Raw genomic sequence first — 20242 nt, 5'->3', positions numbered from 1 at the left:
ACCACCATACTATAAAGTATCTGGTATTTGTTGGTCACGTTCTCCACCCAGGAAGGTCTTGAGGCTTTATCTAAGCTGGGTGTGATCAAGCAAGGTGCTGAGAAGCCCTTGGCTTCAGAAGCTGGAGGACACTCGTCTCCTCTTGGAATCAATTTCAAACATATTCACTTTCAAAGCAGTCGGCCCTCCGGGAGTTAAAAGCCTCTGTTGGTGTCTAACACCCAAGCTAGAAATCATCTTGATTTTGCTAAGATTTTATTATGGATTGTGTGACACTTCAGATCATGTGCACATTTCAGATAGGCAGAGGAAGACATGCGAAGTACAAAATTACAGGAACACTAACACTTTCCTGCCTATTTTGTGAAAGATTCTGTGATGTGGTATTTGCTTTAAGGTCCTGAGTGACTGAATTTGGCTTTGTCATCTTTCCTGAACAGCTGAATTGCAACAGGTGGTTTTCACACTATCATTGAACTTACATGAAATACAATTTTCAAACAATTCTCATTTGAGGATTCTGTTTTCACGCTGGCAGTCTGAAAAGCTGCAAGTTAAAGATGTGATGGGTCTAACGCTTTTTCCTTTACAAGAGACACACGACAGTCTATATTTCCAGCACCATACAATCTGAGCAACGTTGTTCTGTTTGGCACTAGCCAAAAATCAGAATCACAAACTAATTTCACATTCAGTGTTTATTTTAATACAAATAGAAACGTGGGTGCCCAGATCTTGCCTGAAGTTCTACTCAGATCTTTTAAAAAAATACAGAACATTATTTCGTCATCCAACAGTTAAAAAGTTGTATTTAAAATAAACTGAACTTTCAGCAGCCTGTCAAAACAAGTATCATTGTAATGCTGCAACCTCTGCCAAGGAGAAGTATCTTCTCAAGTAGCAGCTATTATACAATCAGTTACTTCTCATCAGAAAAGAACATTTCACTTCTGATTTTTTTCAAAAGCCGATTTTGCTGTTTTTATAATGAATGGAATAAAACTCATGAAAAAATTTAGACTGATTCAGGGAAACAAATTCCATGCTGATTGGAGAGTTGATTCTGATCATCACACTTGAAGGAAGACACCTGGACAAAGGTGACCCTTTAATACAGGAGTCGGCAGCATCCAGCACCGTGCGGTAAGGGGCTCGCAAGATGATTTCCAGTGGCACACGGGAGGGAGTGGAGAAAGCCCTGAGCCTCGCTGTGCGATCGGGGAAAAAGACGGAGCCACAACTGGCTCCACACATGCATGCGCCCTCCCGCTCCCCCGGCTGGAGGAAAAAGCAGCACACTGGCCCGCTGCCTGCAGGCTTTTCCCGCTGCTCCACTGGCCAGAATCCGGAGACAGAAAGCCTGGGAGCAGCGTGGGGGACAAAAGGAGACCAGGCCGCCACCTTGCCCATGAAGGACCTGCCATCTTGCCCATGAAGGACCCGCCACTTCCATGGCCGTGTCCCCGCTGCTCGATGCGCTGATCCACTCCTGCCTCCTGTGTGCTCGCACCTGCCGGAGAGCCCCATGGGGCTGCTGGAGTCCATTATTCAGGAGCTAGCAGGCTGGATCCCGGCCAGCCTGCCCGGACCCGCCGGCCGGGCTCCCTGCGCTCCTGGCAAGGCGTGGCCTCCATTCCGCATTCAGCCCATGAGCCACTAACTTATTCCGTGTGTGGAACAGCGTCTGTCTGCCACCTGGGAGTGACTGTTACAATAAATAAAGCCTGTTATAGACACTGGGGGGGGGGGGGGGGAGTGAGTGCCGCCCAGACCCTGCACCCCCCACCCCAACTTCCATGCCGAGGCCCTGGACCCCCACCCTGCTCCTGCCCCCACCCCTCTAGCCAAACACCTACCCACACCCTGCTCCTGCCCCCTCCTCCTGGTGAGACACCCTACTCTCAGCCTGCTCCTGCACCTCACCTCCCACCCAGATCCTGCACCCAAGAGAAGGGGGAAACACACACGCAAGCACTGCTCCTCCCCTCCCCACAGGAAAAGCCAGAGCAGAGCCCAGGGCAGGAGACCAAGTGGGGCACGCGGTGGAGAGTGCCCCGTCCCCCTCCCAGGAAAGTGGTGGTACGCCACTTCGGAAACGTTGCCGAGCCCTGTTTTAATGGAAGACTTCTCCGTTAGGAAGATACAGCATTTGAATTCTGGAGTGCAGCGTTAAAAACTGAGTCAAAATGTTGAATGTTATCCACTAACACAACAAAACAATTAAAAGCTATTTGACATGTTAGGGGGCATGAACGAACGAACACACACACACACACACACACACACACACACACACACACACACACACACACACACACACACACACACACACACACACACACACACACACACACACACACACACACACACACTATTTTCTAGGTATCCAGGCATGATATTTATAAATGGTGACTTGCTGCATTAAAAAGAAATTGATTGATTTAGATGCACTTGGACAGATGTTCAAGTTACAAAAAACAGTGTAAATGAAGAACATGATTATTCAACAATTACTACAACAGCACATTCATACAGTTGAATTTAAACCTGTATTTCCTAATAGAGCATGCCCATATTCTTGCAGCTGTCAATAACTGCTGCTTAAATTTAAAAAAAAAATAGATTTAAAAATGTTACTGAGTGTTTCAGTGTTAACTGAAAGGCATAAAAAGATGGTGAGAGAAGAGCCCTGGGTTGCTCTGTATGCTGGGGACTTAGAAACCAAATACAAGATATGTTCAAATTCTTTTTTCTCCTCCCTTTCCTTTCCTCACCCCAAGATTTTATATCTACAAATTTGCTGCAGAGATAATGCAATGTCATGGCCTTTTTAACAACACGTTTGAGAGTGGCTGTTTAAAGCATTCTCCACTGTAACTCATAACACGTGTCTATTTGAAACAATATTTTGTGCTCGTTCTATTTGGTGTTTGTTTTCATTTTGTTTGTTTGTTTGTTTTTTTAAAAAAAGATAATGACGCAATTCATTTTTAATCAAAAAAGAGTCACCAACTTTTCTAGACACCAGACTGTAGTTACCTCCAAGCACTGTGGCTTTTTTCCCCCAAGATTGGTTTGAGGACTGAGGCTGAAGACTGAATGCAAAGAAAACCAAAAGTGGAGAAAACTAATCAATGCACGTGTATTCTATCGTCTGGGACATAAGTCTTTGAGTAGCACCACTTGAAAGATTTGACGTGGCCTAATGAAATTCCACAAACTCTTCCAGAGTTCTGGGGATCTGGTTTTGGTAGCTGATGTTATAGATCCGCACTGCACGGGCAGCCAGGCACTTGAGGGTTAGTTTCATTTGCGTTTTAAGGAGGATTTCAGACACCCCTGTTGTACTTTTATCGAGAGGCGTCTTCTTCTGTTTATTCGTCATGTCTGTATGAGCACCTGCCTCCACCAGACTTATGATAATTGAATGCAAAGTCAAAAAATCACTGATGGGTCTGTTGTACTGGACGATGAGGTGAAGCGCGCTGTTTCCTTCGTTGTCCACAGCATTCACTTCAGCACCACAGTCTAACAGGAGCTTGGTGACAAGGGCATTCGGAAAGCTGCAGACGTCGTTTGTGTGGAAATCATCGACTGGCGTACTGGAGTTGACAGCATGATGCAGCAAGCTAGACCCATCCCGAGTTCTGGGATCGAGATTAATCAAGTTATAAATCTGCTTGTTGATTCGAGACTGCTCCTCTTCGCTGCACTGCGTCTTGGTGGAGATGCATACCAAATACAGGAAGGTAAAAATATTGCATTCGTAGTTGTCCATGGCTGCGTGGATGTCAGTGTCTTGGCTGCTTTTAATCCTGGACATTCCTTGTTCTATTTCCAAGACACTACACCTCAAAACGCTTTCTATGTCCTTGGCTTTAACAGGCTCATTCAAGTGTATCATCTGAGAGAAGACTTGAGCAAACCTCAAGAGATCCTTATGGGTATTCCTATTACCTTTCTGCCTTAAATGCAATGCATGAAGCCACAGTTTGATACACTGCTCAAACTCCATGTTATCTGCATAAACAGCCCCACGATAAATAATAGGATGTGAAACATCTATATTGTCCGAGCCCAAAATTCGTTCACGCACGATAAGGCCTTCCATGTGAAGGGCATCTCTGTCCTGCCTAATAGATTCTAATTCCTGAGGAGTTCTGCATTCAGTTCGGTTTCCATAAGCTTCGATTTGGGGGAGAATCTCTTTCACAATGATGTTCTCGCTGTCTCTATACCTCTCCAGCATTGCTAAATATAAATAGTGGTAAGTCTTCATTATATCATAATTCTCTCTGTCATTTGCAAACGAGGCACCCAAAAGTTCCAGAGCTTCAATTCTACTTTTTCTGTCGCAGTCCGCGTGAGCAAGAAGAAGTTCAACGACATCTGCCTTACAGCTCTCGGCAGCTACTTTTAAAGGAGTCATCCCATGGCCATTCACCATCATTGAAGATTTCCACCTCACCAACTCTCTCACAATCTCTAAATGGCCAGCTTCAGCGGCAAAGTGTAATGCTGTGGCACCGCAATGTGCCTTGGCATTGGGATCGGCATGTTGCTCTAAGAGATACCTCACCACATCTGTGTGGCCCTTGTAGGCTGCGATCATAAGGCAAGTGTTGTCGTACTTGTTGGCAATACTGATGTTAGCATTATTTTCCACCAGGTATTTCACTATGTCCAATCTGCCATCAAAGCATGCAGCCCGCAGGGGAGTTGAATTGGTCACGGTAGTGTGGTTCACATTGGCTCCATGACTGACTAGAAGTTTGACAACTTCAAAGTGGCCGGCTCCTGCTGCACACCAGAGAGCTGTAGCTCCATCAATGACATAACTACAAATGCAAAGACAAAAAACAAGCCATAAAAGTGCTGCTCTTCATAAGAGATGTGAGTAGTCTACAAGAAGCAGGTTACCAATACTCCAAGTTTATAGTCCACCCAAACAGATATTTTACAGCCATCCTATTTTAAAGTGGAAGATATTTATCAGCAGAGCTAAGACATAATAATGCATTTAGCAAGTACACAAATGACCAGCAGAAAAAGAGATTTTTCAAAGCTGTGCCAGGGATTCAACTAGAGGCCTTGCATTAATATTAATGGTATCATTTGTGTTGCTTTGAAAATTTCCCCTCTAATACCCACTCAGGCCCACGAAAAAGAATTAGAAAAAGGAGAATTATTGTCATTTACTCTCATAGTGATAAACCGACATTCAGTAAAGAAAAGAGAATCTACAGATCACAAAGAACAAGGGAAACAAGATTTAGACTTAAAACAAAGAATTCTGATGTAGGAATGTAAAGGTTTAACTGGGTAACTGATAAGCTAACACTTATTGGTTAAACTCTTCATAGAGCTGCCGGGAGCCGCAGCAGCCTCATGACCATGCAGGGCCGGCAGCCCCAGAAGTCCTGGCAGCTCCGACAACAACGTGGGACAGGAACAGCAGCAGCCCCGGGAGCCAAGAAAGGCCACAAGCACTGGGCTCCAGTAGTCCCTCGGAGACGGGAGCCACAGCAATCCCCTGGGAGCCGTAATTAACTATGTAAGAGATAGAAATTCTATCAGTTACACAGTTAATTTTTTTCATCCCTAGTCTGATGTTTTCTCCACTAAGCCACTGGTGTGGCACTGGAATTTGGAAACAGGAGTGTTTATATCGCAGCAACATGGATGCAAACAGTATCTCAGACTTCTCTAAGAAAACCAACCATGGGAAAAGTTCAAACTGAAATAAGAGATTGGTTTGTCGACCTGCTCAGGCATTTTTCCAGAGTTAAAACTATACAATAAAACATGATTTAATAATTATTCTGCATATGGGCAAAAGCAATTTAGTGAGAATACTCATATATATATTTTCACATTCAAGTGCTCAGATGACACCCAACAGAACAAACTCCAGAGTTTTAATCCAAAGACAGTTCTTAGGGCTCGAGTCCGATATCTTTACTCAGCATGAGCAGTTCCTTACTCCACAAACAGCCTCTCTGAAATCAGTGGGGCTACTTTTGTACTAAGATATGAGGAAGGTTTTCATGCCCCAGCCCTATGGCTAAATGTATTGTTCATGAACAGAGAGATGCTTTACAGGTGCTCCGGGAGAGGGGGGAGGGGGACGACACAAAATAAGAAATTAGGGAGTAGACAAGTAGATGCTATGAGCCAATCTTCCTTAATTTGCACCCTGTCAGAAACCAGAAACACCAGCACAAACACCCTAGCACAACTGTGGCAATCAGGCTCACAAGAATGATCAGCGAAACAAGGAGCAGAAAGAGCGAATGTGCCGCACACCTCTACATCCCAGCCCAGATATCCTCATGGAGAGGGGTCGGAGTTCTTCCTTAGCTAACAGACAGGCAGAAAAGGAAATTTAAACAGGTCGTGCGTGCATCAAAATGGCATATCCTTAAACCTTTGCCAGGAAGAAGAGAAAGGGCCCTACCATCCCAAAAACAGAGCGTGATGCTGAGAAGAAGAGACTCCTCCATCCAACCGCAGAGTGGTGATAGCACCCCATCCTAAACAGGAGAAAGAGCCTCCACCTCAAAAACAGGAAAGATCACACAACACACAGTTCCCTCCACCCTCCTCATTCTTGAGGAATTGTTCTTTGGAAAGAATGATTAAAATGAGTGTTCATGGATTCAGCCTCGCACCTTGATGCCACAAGGAGGAATTATTCTTAGTGCCTCTCCTGGGCTGGTAGAGAGACATATAGTAACTACTGGCCATCAGTTGACAGCCAGAAGCAAGTCAGCAGCGGGTACCCACCCATTATGACCTCCCTCTCTCTCTTTCTGTATCTGAAATGAGCTCTTCCTTTCTGTGCAGCTCTTCCTTGCCATAAAGAAAGCAAACCTTTAAAACTTAAGTTTGCTCTTAAGGCAACGTTAGCTTTATTGATATGGTTAAGCAGGAGATTTGGGCCTTTTTTTTATTTTTAAGAGTCATGTACGTATGTAGCCATGTTGGAACATGTAAGAATAACATTGCAAGAAGAAGGTTTAAGAACAAGGGCGATAACAGAGGAGAAGAAAGGATGGCCCACTTAAGAACACAGAACCAAGACATTCAGGAGAGGTACCAGTGATTGATTACACGTGTTATTCCTAACCTAGTAACATTTCGGCAGATAGCATTTGTGCCATACCAAATCAAAATACTTCTATCGATGCTATGGCTCTAAAAGCTAAGGAACTCAGGCTAAGTCTTCACTGGCACTTTACAGCGCAGTAACCTTTCAAGCTCAGGGGTGTGAACACACACACACGCGCACGTGCTGAGCAGAGCAAGTTACAGTGCTGTAAAGCGCCAGTGTAAGACAGGCTACAATACTACGCTATTAGCTGCTCCCTTCACAGAGGTGGCTTAACAGAGCACTAGGAGATCTCTCCCCCAGAGCTTCTGCCATGGCCACACTTTGAAGCACTGCCAGTTTAATGCCTTGGATTCATTTACAAAGAGGCCTCAGGCAACAGCTGTGTCCACACTACACTAAACAAATCCATTTACGATTTAACATACAACTATTAACTGCCTAAACATGTTTAAATAATCCACTAACAATGGTATCATAACAACTACAATGCTTCCTGATGAGCTCTGAAACTCAGGCTTTAGAATCAGGTAAGGTGGATTTCTATAAACTGGGCAGTTTAGCTGCCAAGAATTTTTAGCTTACTGTTGTGAGAAGGCTCTTCTGCACCTGCAGTTTGCAGTACTTAGCTTCCTGGTGTGCTGATGTAAAGTCCATAACTATCCCAGTCTAAGTCACAGGATTACTCTGTACTCCCAGCTAAGGAAGAGTAAAATGGTAAACAAGATCCAGGAATAATTTTGTGAAACTAAAGCCCATTATACACATTGCCCAGAATGCTCCATAGCTCAAAACTAAACTTTTGTGGACACAGCAATCAGAGCTAAAATAACCTTTTAAAAAATGAATACCACCGTCAAGTAAAATCCAAATAAATGCTATCTTCAAATAATGTTCAGATTAGAAGTAAAACTTCATTAAAATGTAGATATCAAGGAGGCAAAAAAAAAACCTCTCACATGCCTTTAAATGGCTAGAGAGTAGACAAGGTAGAAAGGAATTTGCATTATCACTGGAAGTTTTCAAAATACTTTTAAGACATTTAAACCTCACAAAATCCCTATATAATAAGTTTACAACCAAAAAGGTCCTTTTCCAGACAACTAATTGCACTTGGGCTGAGAAGAGAACTATTCTTATTACTGCAGCTATTGCATGTCGTGCTGTGATCCTGTCTCATCTCAAAAGCTAAGCAGGGCCAATCAGTGGCTGATTGTGAGATCGAGCTGCTGCAGGAAGTGATGGTGGTGATTCAATCCAGGCATTTCTCTTTCCCATGACTCTATGCTGGTTCCCCAGTCTTTGACAGAGGGTGCTGAGCTCCTGCGGAGGTGTCTTGCAAGAGAAGGCAAATTGTCCCTTGGTGACCAGAATGATCCTAAAGCACTTCCTGCAAGAACAGAATTATTAACCGCAGCATCATGGCTAAATCCCAGCTCAGATGATTACACTGTCTCTCCCAAAACTCCCTATGACATGTCAGCTGAACAACATACTTCTCTCTCCTTCCTGTCCTAAACTGTTGTGTGCTGTTGAGCATCCCCTTCAAAGAAGGTTGCATTTAGTATTGGAAAAACAAGGAGTCCTGTGAAACCATAAAAACTAACTGATTTATTTGGGCAAAAGTTTTCGTGGGTAAAGTGATGTCTCCTGTATTGTTGATATAATAGTTTGTAAAAGGTTTTGGAATGAAATGTACCATACAAAACAGTAATACTACTTTGCAGTGTAATTTAGAGAGGCAATACTGTTTACCTTATCTAGAACCAGAGGCATTATACATTGTATCTAGAGCACCTGAAAAGAAGGGTGGCTAGACACAAGCATAGCATCCATGTGGCTTTAGCTCTGCAGCCCACACCTACCTCTCAGAGGGAACGTCCTAAAGCTCCACGCGACCCATGGTAGCAGTGATGTCATAGAATAATACATTCTGGTACATCCTGGAATAAACGCTACATGCTCATGAGGAAGCAAAAGCTTTCCCTGGGGAACTGAGAGGTGGGAGCTATGGCTACCCTATTAGATTCTGTATCAGGTAGTTTGAGGATTTTTTTAAACAAAAAATGGCATGCTTTGCTCTTGTGGTTGGGGAAAATAGCCTTTTAAATGTGAACAGAGGGAGTGTACACACAGTACCTGCGGCACTGCTGGTGCTCATAGTTTTCCTAGCCATCAGCAGGGTAGGGGTAAGGTGGAGGACCCTAGTTTGTTTCGCAGCTACTATTCCAAACCGGGCAGGAATTAGGGAGATGCTTACCCAGAAGCTGGGGGGGGGAAGGGGAAAGCTGCACCAGCCGTGTCAGGCTTGCTGTGCTATGGAGTGGAGAGGCCACTCCAGCCCATCCGGCACATCCTCCTGCCTGCAAGATCCCAGTTAACCAGTTAAACTTAACATTTAACCGGTTAACTTTTTCAACGGAATTTTAGTAGGAAGGTGTCCGCATCCCCGATAATCACACAGAGAGGGTACGTCTACACTAGAAAATTCACAGCAGCACAGCTGCGCCATTTGTCGTGTGGATGCTTCCTACAGCGACGGAAAGGGTTCCACTGAGGTGGTAAATCCATCTCTCTGAGAGGCACTAGCTAGGCCAACAGAAGAATTCTTCCATTGATCAGTGTCTACAATGGGCCCGTAGGTCAGCTTAATGACAGCGTGCAATTCTTCACAGACCTCAGGGATGTCGTTCGGACAATCTAGCGTCGCCCTATAGACCAACCCGCGACGCGGTTGGCAAGCGCGTTCGGGAGAGGTTTCGGCTCAGCGGTCATGCCGGCTGTGCCATCCCCCTTTGAACGCGCCAGGGCTCGGGCGGGCGCCCGGCGTACGTACCCGTCGAAGCGGACGGTGCCCGTCTGATGGGTCTGCACCCGGTAATGCTCCAGCAGCAAGCGCACCACCTTGGCGTGGCCGTTGCGGGCAGCGATGATGAGGGGGGTGGAGCGCTGCCCGCCCTGCTGGCTGACGTAGCCCAGCAGGTACCTGATGTCGGTCTCGGAGCGGTTGAGCAGCAGGGCAGCCAGGGTCAGCACGCGCCCCTCGCTGGCCGCCTTGTACACGTAGCCGGCCAGGCTTTCCATGGCCGCCGCCGCCTGCGGGCCCGCCAGCCCCCGGGGAGCCGCCTCCTCCGTCCCGCGCCGGGCCCCGGCGGGGGGCACATGCGGGCAGGCCCCGGCCGGCCCGCCCCAAGGGCAGCCTCAGGGCCCCATGCCCCTCAGAGCGCCACTGCCCCCCCAGGGCCGGGGGGCAAGGAGCCCCCCCCCCGTAAGCCCGGGGGGGCTGGTGGGGGAGGGGAGCAGGGGCAGCGGGCCCTGAGGGAAGGCCGGGGGAGGGTTCCCCCCCCTTGCTACGGGTGCCGGGAGGGGCCTGAGCGGGGCGCCCCTGGCTTCACTCCGCGCGGCCGGAAGGGCCCCGAGTGGCCTCCGAGAGCGCGAGTGACAGGGCCGGGCCCCGCCCCCCTCCAGCTACGGATCCCCGCCGGGGCCAGGCGGCCGTGGCTCCCTCCGCGTGTCCTCGGCTGCTCCCCTCCCCCGCCCGCGCGCCTCCCAGGCCGCCGAGGTGCCGGAAGCAAAGCCGGAAGTGGCCGAGTGCCCTGTGGGATCACGTTCCGACCAGGAAACCGCGACCCGAGCAGAGTCGTTCCGGGAGAGGCGGGGCCCCCCCTCCAGCTGCTCTGCCCCCTAGCCCGCCCAGGGCAGGGCCATAGCACCCAGGCTGTGCCATGCGGGGCTGTCCCAGTGCCCACAGCACTTGACACCCTCGCCCCCCCGAAAGACCATCCGCCCCCCCAGGCTGCTGAGAGCCCCAAGGGATACAAATAGCCCCCCATGGGACTCAGGGGCCTGCCCTTCGCTCCCCCCCCAGCATTGCCAGGCCCCCAGGCCCCCTATTTGCAGGACACCTTAGAGCCCTGCAGACCCACCGTGCATGGTGGATGCCAATTGTGTATCCCCAGCCCTGCACATGTGCAGATCCCTGCTTTCCATCCGCAGGCATCTGGGGAGGTGGGTGTGGAGAGCCACCATTCATTTTGGCGGCTGCGGATACCAATTTTGTATCCGTGCAGGGCGCCACACATTGGGGCTTCGTTTCAGTTACCTTCCATTGGGGGAGCATTTAGGGTTCGGCTGAGGTTGCATTTTCATATGTTGCTCTGCCACCATGAAGGGGTAACAAGCTTTTTGTTTTAAATTAAAACTAAGATTTCCATGTAATCTTTTGCGTGACTGGAGGCGTTGAGGCTTTCGAGGGTAGAGTTGCCAGATGATTTGAACAAAAATACCAGACACACTTGACATAATCTACATTAATCTTATTTAAAAAATACCGAACATTTATATTTTCTCATTTATATGTTCTCAATTTGTTTCCCAAACAGAAAGCTCAAATACTGGACTGTCTGGTTCAAAACTGGACACCTGGCAACCCTATCAAGGAACACCAAACATAGCAGAAGATGGGAACTCTCTTGCACCCCTCATCTAGAGAATCTTCCAGAAATATCAAAATAGACAAGACCTAATTTTTTTAATGTAAAAGTAAATGGGGAATTCTTTTTTTGGTGGGGGGAAGTTTGGGGCCTTATTAATATATCAAAAAAGGGCAAGCGCCTCTTGTGTAAGTCACTTAAAGGTGCCTCCAGGGATCAGGAATACAACAGTGTCCACCAGCAATGAGGTCCCTCCTTCTTGGTTACCATCTGTTGTGGCATTTTTTTCCTATTCTGTGCTACTTGCCATGTGTCACTGTCTGGACCATGTGCTGTGCAGGCTTCTTAGGTGAGTAAAATGCAGAACTAAACAAGGTGCATTAATAATAAAAGGAGAATTAAAGAAATTGTGTGGGGTGATATTCTATAACAAGGCTGAACAGCAAGTACAATATTCCTGCCGGAACAGGGAGATACAGAACCACATTGGCTAGGTTTGTGTGTGGTTTATCATTATCTACTATATTACAGAAGTATGTAGCATTTCCAACTAAGATGAGGGCCCCCTGTCATGGGCACACTAGAATCACAATGGGGTCCAATCTTACAAACTCTTATGAACATGCTTAATTTTACTACCGTTAGTAATGGCACTGAAATCAATGGGCTACACATACATGTTTGCAAGATCAGGGCCATAGAGAGGAGCACTAATCCACAAATGTACCATCAAGATAGACAAGACAAACAGAGATAGAGGGAGACCAGAGACAAAATGACTTGCCAAGGTCACACAGCAGGTAAGTAACAGAACTAGAACTCGCATCTAGGACTCTTACTTCCCAGTCCGTGTCCCAGAATGTCTACAGTAGGGCTGCCTTGCCCTCAGCATCTCACAGGACAATGATTCTCTTCCACAAATGCGATAGGTGTCCAAATGCAGAAATGGAATGATAAACTGGACCTACTTTTGAAACTAAAAATCATGCTGAGCAATCGTAACAGGGCAATCAAGGCCCCATATCTGTGGCCAACAAGAGTCCCATTGACTTGGATAGAGATCTGCCCACACTCATTGCTCAGTGAGGGGTCTGGGTAGGGTTGCCAGATGGTTTTAAAAAAGATACCAGACATACCCCACATCTCACCATCTGGCATCTTTGACTTTGCAATGCAAAGGCCGTGCTCCTCCGGACACGACTACCTCCTCAAACTGGCCTCTTTTGCTACCTTTTGCTCTTTTAAGTAGCTTGACTGCACTACTATCCCAGGTGATCACACTCTTCAACCATACAACTCCCCCACCCGAAAATGTCACAGTCACTTAGCTTCAGTCAGTATAACAGAAAGTGACCAGGAATCAGAACATCTTCTCTTTCCCGACCTCTCACTGGTAGAAAGGTGGAAACATGTCGCTCCTTTTCTGTACTATAAAAACAACTTTAAAAAAAACCAAGTAGTCCTGTGGCACCTTAGGGACAGTATCATGAGCTTTCGTGGGAAGAACCCACTTCCTCAGATGAGATGAGATGATTGCCCACGAAAGCTCATGATACTCTACATATACTCTTGTTAGTTTCCAAGGTGCCACAAGACTACTCCTTTGTTTGGTTTTTAAGCTGTTTTTAAAGTTACAGATTATCACAGCTACCCCTCTGAGATTCTGTACTATAGAGCTTTGTAGCTATGTGTGTTAATCCATTTGTGTTATCCAGGTCCTATACGGCAAGAACTTAGACTCTCTCTTCCTCATGGGCAGTGGGTAATGTAGGCAAGGGAAGGCCTACGCTACCCAATTGCCCGGGAGGGGCTGGGGTCGTGCCGAACGGCAGCCCAGCTTTCCAGCAGCCAGGGAAGGCTGGGGCCATGCCATGTGCCAGCCTAGCTGGAGTTGGGCAGGGCTTGGCTGGGAAATGGGGGGAAAGGTTGTGACGGGGCATGGTTTTGGGGAAGGGGTGGAGCTTTAGCTGCCTTTCCCAGTTGGGCCTTCACCCACCCACCCATGCTCTCCCTGCTTGTTGTGTAAAAAACCAAAAACTTCCCATTCTTTCTGGGATTCTGCCCAGACAAGCCTGGAATTTCTCCAGTTTCGACTTGTATCTCTGTTTATGGGCATAACTGAACTCCCATTAGGATCAGGGGGAATTTGGTTAGTGACTTCAAAATGAGTGAGACTGAGACCCAAGTGTCTGTAGATCTAATTCTGCTCTCCATTACTCCTCATCCACCCACGGCAGCTGCACTAAGGTGGCTTCAATTCAACTAAGGGAAAAACGTAGCCCCCATCTGTTTACTTTTCTTTCACGTACATCTACCAGACTTCCCTACTCTAAAAGCTTTTAAGGGATGTGTCTTCTTGAGACCGGTTATTTGTTATAGCTAGCTGACCCTGGAAGTAAAATGATCTACCAATTGTACCAAGGTCTTCTCTGTGCCATTGTTTTAAGGTGGATACAGTAACGGCAAAATGAATAGTTAATTGAAAGTCATGCAACTAGACCTGCTGCTTTCTGTGGAAACTTCACTACAAGCTGGTCCATCTATTATGTATGGGAGCAATGGCCTAATTCTGCCAACGGCAATTGCCAAAATAGGTACTGAAGATACAACAGCAAAGTGACACAGTGCGTAGTGTTAAGTTGTTCGGTCACCAAGGATCAGCTTTAACAGGCATATAAACTCGTAAGTTACAATACAGTAATGCTGGCTCATGTTACAGTCGTCCATGCAAACTTCTTGTCTCCCATCGCAAGAATTCCCCTCCATTTGGCTTGCCGGACTATTTAGAGTTGTGCATGCAAGGAGAGAGAAATGCCAAGTCAAAAACATAATCTGTTCCAATGACAGAAATGAAAGGATGATTCTGCGAGAAGCTGAGCCTTTGCTACTCACATGTATCTGACGAAGGGGGTCTTTGCCCACGAAAACGTATGCTCCAATAAATCTGTTAGTCTATAAGATGCCACAGGACTTCTCGTTGTTTATGCAGATTCAGACTAACATGGATTCCCCTCTGATACTTAGCAAAATGTATGGGTGGCATCAGACAATCAAGGGATACAGTTGAGTGCATCAGACCACATGGTTCCTTGTAGAGGCAAATCTCCTAAATTATACTTTTATGTTGCTCAGAAGGTCTCAGAGTACTTTACAAAAGAGAATAAGTGTAATTACACACAACTGACAGCTTCACTTCTGAGACAGAAGGTCCAATTCACCGCTGCCCTGCACCCAGCCCAGTGGAGAGTGAGTAGAACACACAACTGTTCTGATCTGAGAGCATTTGACACTGGTGTTAGGACTCCACAGAGTTCAGGACAACAGTGAAATGGCCCAGAATGAATAAAGGTTGGATTTGTGAAGTGATGTAGGTGCTTAAAGATGCAGCTAGTCCCCTAGCAGAGGTTTTGAACAGCACCAAACTCTTCCAGTAGCCTAGGCACTTTTAAAAATGCCACTAGATGCCTTGTTCTCTCTTTCACTGCCTAGATAGCTTTAAACATCTGTCCCACGGGTGATGCCTACACTTGCAAATGTAGGCATTCGCACTAGGATGCAAATGCAGGCATTCAAAATTGCTAATGAAGCGGGGATTTAAATATCCTGCCCTTCATTAGCAAGATCTCGCCGGCGCGCTAGTTCGAATCACAGCTGATTCGAACCAGGAAGTGCGCACCGGGACGCATTTGGTTCGAACCAAACCCCTTGGTTTGAACTAATGTTACTCCTCATTTTTTGAGGAATAACATTTTTTGAGGAGTAACATTAGTTCGAACCAAGGGGTTTGGTTCGAACCAAAAGTGTCCCGGCGCGCACTTCCTGGTTCGAATCAGCTGTGATTCGAACTAGCGCGCCGGCAAGATCTTGCTAATGAAGCGCGGGATATTTAAATCCCTGCTTCATTAGCAATTTCAAATGCCTGCATTTACATCCCTAGTCCAAACTAGGGTGCAAGTGTAGACATATCCTAAGTGACTTGACCATGGCTACAGAGGTCAGTGGCAGAGCTCGGAATACAATCCATCTCTCCTGACTTCTGATCACATGCCCCCTCCACTGAACTACTTCATTGCCTTCATTGACTGATGACCCAGTTTCCTCCCCCTTTCCATCGACTGAATCAGGACCAACATCAGGGGTGGGGTAAATATGTGAAGTGGGGACCGTGGAAAAAACTTAGTGTGCAGATTCAAAGCCTCTGTAAGTGCTCTCAGTCTCGGTCTTCTTTAATCTCTTGCATTTTTGTAGACCCTTACTCCAGAAGGGCTCACAGTGCTTTATGTTTCATAGCTGTCTTGTGAAAGAGTCAAGTATTAATAACCTTGTTCTGCAGAGTATGAACATGAAGTTAAATGATTTGCCCATGGCCACACACAGCAAGTCTGTGTCAGGAAAGGCGACCCGATTGCCTGACTCCCAATCCAGTGCCTTTTTAAAGTAAGGGCTGTTTTTTAAATAATAATTAAAAAGAGGATAAACTGCTCTTTCATGAAAATCCCTGCTTCTCATGCTGTTTTCATAGCTGAAAAATGTCTTCCATCTTTGAATCTGACATAAAAAGAGATGGGGGCATGGACAATTAGTGTTTGGTTCCCAAAAGTGATTCAAGGGTTAAAAGACCGGGCAGGGGGAGCTCCTGTTTTAAAAATAGCAACGATTCTGTGACGGTACTTTGAAAAAGGGCTGTGAATAAACTAAGCTGCCCAGCTTTTCTGCCCGGAACACGGGGAGAGCACACTGATGGAGGAGGGCGTGAACTGAAAGGATTTGCAATGATTTCCTTTCTGCTCTGATAAGCCGAGATCACAGCTTCTCATCTGCAACATTATTGCAGCTCCTGAGTCACCCTGTTCCTCTCTAAGGCCCTGATCCTGCCACAAGCTCCCTGTGGCTGTCAGTCTGGCGTTCACTGCAGGCCCAGGGACGTAGTCAGAGCATGGTCAGTTATAGTATGATAATAAGAGATTACACCCCCAGGAAAGCTAGCTGATACACAAAACAAATTCATAGCAAACGTGTGGTGGGTTGCTCCTGCTAAGGCTCAGGGTTTCTTACCCCTACCCCCATCATAGAATCATCGAATATTCAAACTGGAAGGGACCTTAAGAGGTCATCAAATTCAGTCCCCTGTCCTCATAGCAAGACCCAGCACCGTCTTGACCATCCCAGGTAGATGTCTGTCTAATCTGCTCTTAAATATCTCCAGTGATGGAGATTCCACAGCCTCCCTGGGCAATTTATTCCAGTGTTTAACCACCCTGACAGCAAGTTTTTTCCTAATGTCCAACCTAAACCTCTCTTGCTGCAATTTAAGCCCATTGCTTCTTGTCCTATCCTCAGAGGCCAAGGAGAACAATTTTTCTCCCTCCTCCTTGTAACACCCTTTTAGATACTTGAAAACCGCTGTCATGTCCCCTCTCAGTCTTCTCTTTTCTAAAAAAACCCACATTATGTCAGTCTTCCCTCATAGCTGATGTTTTCTAGACCCGTAATCATTTTTGTTGCTCTTCTCTGGACCTTCTCCAATTTTTTCACATCATTCTTGAAATGTGGTGCCCAGAACTGGACTCAATACTCCACTTGAGGCCTAATTAGTACAGAGTTGAGCGGAAGAGTAACGTCTCATGTTTTCCTCACAACACTGCTGTTAATGCCTCCCAGATTTGATTGTATCCTTTGGCATATATGGTCGTGCCAATTTTCTTCCACTATTTGATCTGAGGAAGTGGGTCTGGCCCACGAAAGCTCATCAGCTAATAAACCATCTTCTTAGTCTTTAAAGTGCAACATAGTCCTGTTTTTTGTTTCAGCTACACCAGACTAACACGGCTACATTTCTATCACTGTCCCAGCTTGTGTTTGCTTGTTTTGCAGCTGTGTCCCACTGTTGACTCATCTTTAGCTTGTGGTCCACTGTGACCCCTAAATCCCTTTCTGCAGGACTCCTTCTTAGACAGTCACTTCTCGTTCTGTATGCGTGACATGGATTGTTCCTTCCTAAGTGGAGTCCTTTGCATTTGTCCTTAAAAATGCAAAAACGTCATCCTATTTACCTCCAAACATTTCTCCAGTTTGTCCAGGTCGTTTTGAATTTTGACCCTATCCTCCAAAGCACTTGCAACCCCTCCCAGCTTGGTATCATGTACAAACTTAATAATCGTACTTTCTATGCCGTCATCTAAATTGGTGATGAAGATATTGAACAGAACCGGCCCCAAAACAGACCCCTGCGGCACCCCACTTCTTGTGCTCTTTAAGTCATGCAATGCTGAGCTGATTTCTCAGCAATCAGCGTTCTGCCTGGCCCGCGGACTGAACTACTTGGCTATAGCTGATGTGTAAAGTCAATAGCGCCATACAGGCGAACTACTGGTAAAGTAATTCTGGCCACAGCCGGAACACACTTTTGGTTTCAGGCAGACGGTTTATTTAAGCCCGTTGGCTACGTCTACACTGCAGGCTTTTGCTGGCAGAGAGTATGCTAATGAAGCACTCGTGAGCATTTGTCACGCTGTCATTTGCATATTCTGCCCAGGGCTTTTTGCACAAGAGGGTTTTGCACAAAAACAAGCAGTGTAGACAGGACCATTTTGCGCAAAAAAAACCCTTTTGCGCTAGATCTGTATACCCCCTTTTTTGAGGCATAAGGATCTTGCACAAAAGCGTTTTTTTGCGCAAAATGGCCCCGTCTACACTGCTTGTTTTTGCGCAAAAACCTCTTGCGCAAAAAGGCTCGGGCAGAGAATATGCAAATGACAGCGCAACAAATGCTAATGAGCGCTTTATTAGTATATTCTCTGCCGGCAAACGCCTGCAGTGTAGACATAACCTACCTTCTCGAATTCTATGTTGAACCTGGTAAAATTTTTGGCTTTCACAACATCCCTCAGCAAGGAGTTCCACAGATTGACTGTGCAGTGTGTGAAGGACTTCCTTGTGTTCGTTTTAAACCTGCTGCCTACTAATGACACCGGGTGACCCCCTAGTTTTTGGGTTATACTAGTACTTCCTTATTCACTTTCTACGCAGCATGCATGATTTTATAGACCTCTATCCTTTTCCCGACCCCTCGTTTTCTTTTCTACTAAGAACAGTCCTAGTTTTCTTAATCTCTCCTCACAGGGAAGCTGGTGCATCCCACCCCAATCATTTTTGTTACCCATCTCTGCATCTTTTCCAGTTCTACTCTCATTCACGCAATCTACATGGACTACTCATTAGAGGCCACCACCCTTTAGTGATTTAGAAGCTAAGATTAGCTAGTTTCAAAGCTCTTTGCCAACTCTTTGAAGTAGGGATAGTAAGGTATATTCCCCTTTTATTGGTCCACAGGGTGGAACTAAACTAATGCACTTCTCTCTAAAATTGCCCACTGTGGTCAACACGGATACAGCCACGCCCGAACCATAACCGTGCAACCTCTAGCATCGATGAGGCGATACACACCAGCTAACAACTCACTGAAGCACTAAACACCTTGGCTGGAGAAACAGTGGCAAAGGGCAGGGAAAAGTCCCAGTGTAGACAGATTCCTCAAATTGGTCACTTCCCCGGCTCGGATCAGAACTCAAGAAGTTTCTTGTTTTCAGACCCCAGCACTTAGTCCTGCACTCTGCATGTGTCTCTACCTTTGTGTTTCTACCTGAGTGTGTTTGTTCCTTTTCCTCTGATGCTTTAGATAATATTAGCCCCCTTGAACTTTTGAGCTTCATGCAGTATTGTTGTAGGTAGTCAGGTGGGTTCCAGGATATTAGGGCAGGTATAAACTATATCCCTCTTTCAAAAGAGGGATGTAAATTAGGCAGATCGAAAGTGCAAATGACGTGGGGATTTAAATATCCCACGCTTCATTTGCATAATCGCATCACAGCATTCTTTCGAAAGTGAAACTGCTGTCTAGACATGGTTCTTTCGGGGGAAAACAAACCCTTTTTTGAAAGATCCTGTACTCCTCAAAAAAAAAATTTTCCGAAAGAAATTGCGATTATACAAATGAAGTGTGGGATATTTAAATCCCTGCTTCATTTGCACTTTTGATCTGCCTAATTTACATCCCTCTTTCGAAAGAGGGGTGTAGTTTAGACATGCTTAGAGAGGCAAGGTGGGTGAAATCTCTCTTACTGGTCCAGCTGTGCACCTGGAAAGCTTGTCTCTCTCACCAGCAGAAGCCTGTCCAATAATTCAGCGTGACTTGTCGTTTTAATCTGAGGCGTGATTAAAATGACCTCACCAAGTTCCCTATTTGGGGGGCTCTCAAAGCCACAGATCTGCTCAATTTACAATTGAAAAAAAATCCACGAATGCTCAGCCCTTTCCAATCCACCTGGGAGCTGAATTTCCAGTGGTGCACCCTCCCATTACAAAGCAGAGGGGAAAGGAAGCAGGGGAGCCCTGGCTTGCAGCTCCAGCAAGAGCTGCGGTGAAAGCCAGCAGGGAGCAATTGAAAGAGCTGGCCGGGCCCACGATGCAATGGGCCAGCACCTGGAATACATTTTAATACCCCCTGAAACCGAAGGACAGGCCCGTTTCTGAGCCATCCTGTCCTGTTCAAACTAGATTTAGCCTGGGGCTAGCCGCCCGGACTCTGAACAGCGGGTCCCAGTGGAGGACTGAGGCTCAGTTGTGGTGTTAGCCCAAGAGCCTCCCCAAGCCTGGGCCAGAAGCGGGTGAGACGGGCAGAGGGACAGTCACCCGGGCC

At 46.5% G+C, this 20242-nt stretch overlaps 1 protein-coding gene across 3 annotated transcripts in view; it reads right to left on the bottom strand.

Moving 5' to 3' along the window:
• Nucleotides 1-680: 680 nt before the first annotated feature.
• FEM1B (fem-1 homolog B) overlaps nucleotides 681-20242 on the bottom strand; it is a 56512-nt gene continuing 36950 nt past the window's right edge. Inside the window, exons 1-3 of one of the 3 annotated variants that reach the window (XR_012895681.2) lie at nucleotides 9948-10683; nucleotides 3040-4838; nucleotides 681-1705 (exon numbers count right to left, since the gene is read on the bottom strand). Coding sequence is in view for 2 of the 3 variants with exons in the window: in XM_025189199.3 (XP_025044984.2) it covers nucleotides 3203-4838; nucleotides 9948-10195 (1884 nt within the window). In the remaining variant the exon portion in view is untranslated. Of the gene's footprint in view, nucleotides 1706-2096; nucleotides 4839-9947; nucleotides 10684-20242 lie in introns of those variants that run through there. The other 2 variants (XM_025189199.3, XM_075896848.2) reach the window with 2 other exon arrangements.

This window comes from Pelodiscus sinensis, chromosome 14 (genome assembly GCF_052426305.1).
Source record: "Pelodiscus sinensis isolate ZL-2025 chromosome 14, ASM5242630v1, whole genome shotgun sequence".
Classification (NCBI taxonomy): domain Eukaryota; kingdom Metazoa; phylum Chordata; order Testudines; family Trionychidae; genus Pelodiscus; species Pelodiscus sinensis.
This window is presented reverse-complemented; position numbering and strand designations above follow the sequence as displayed.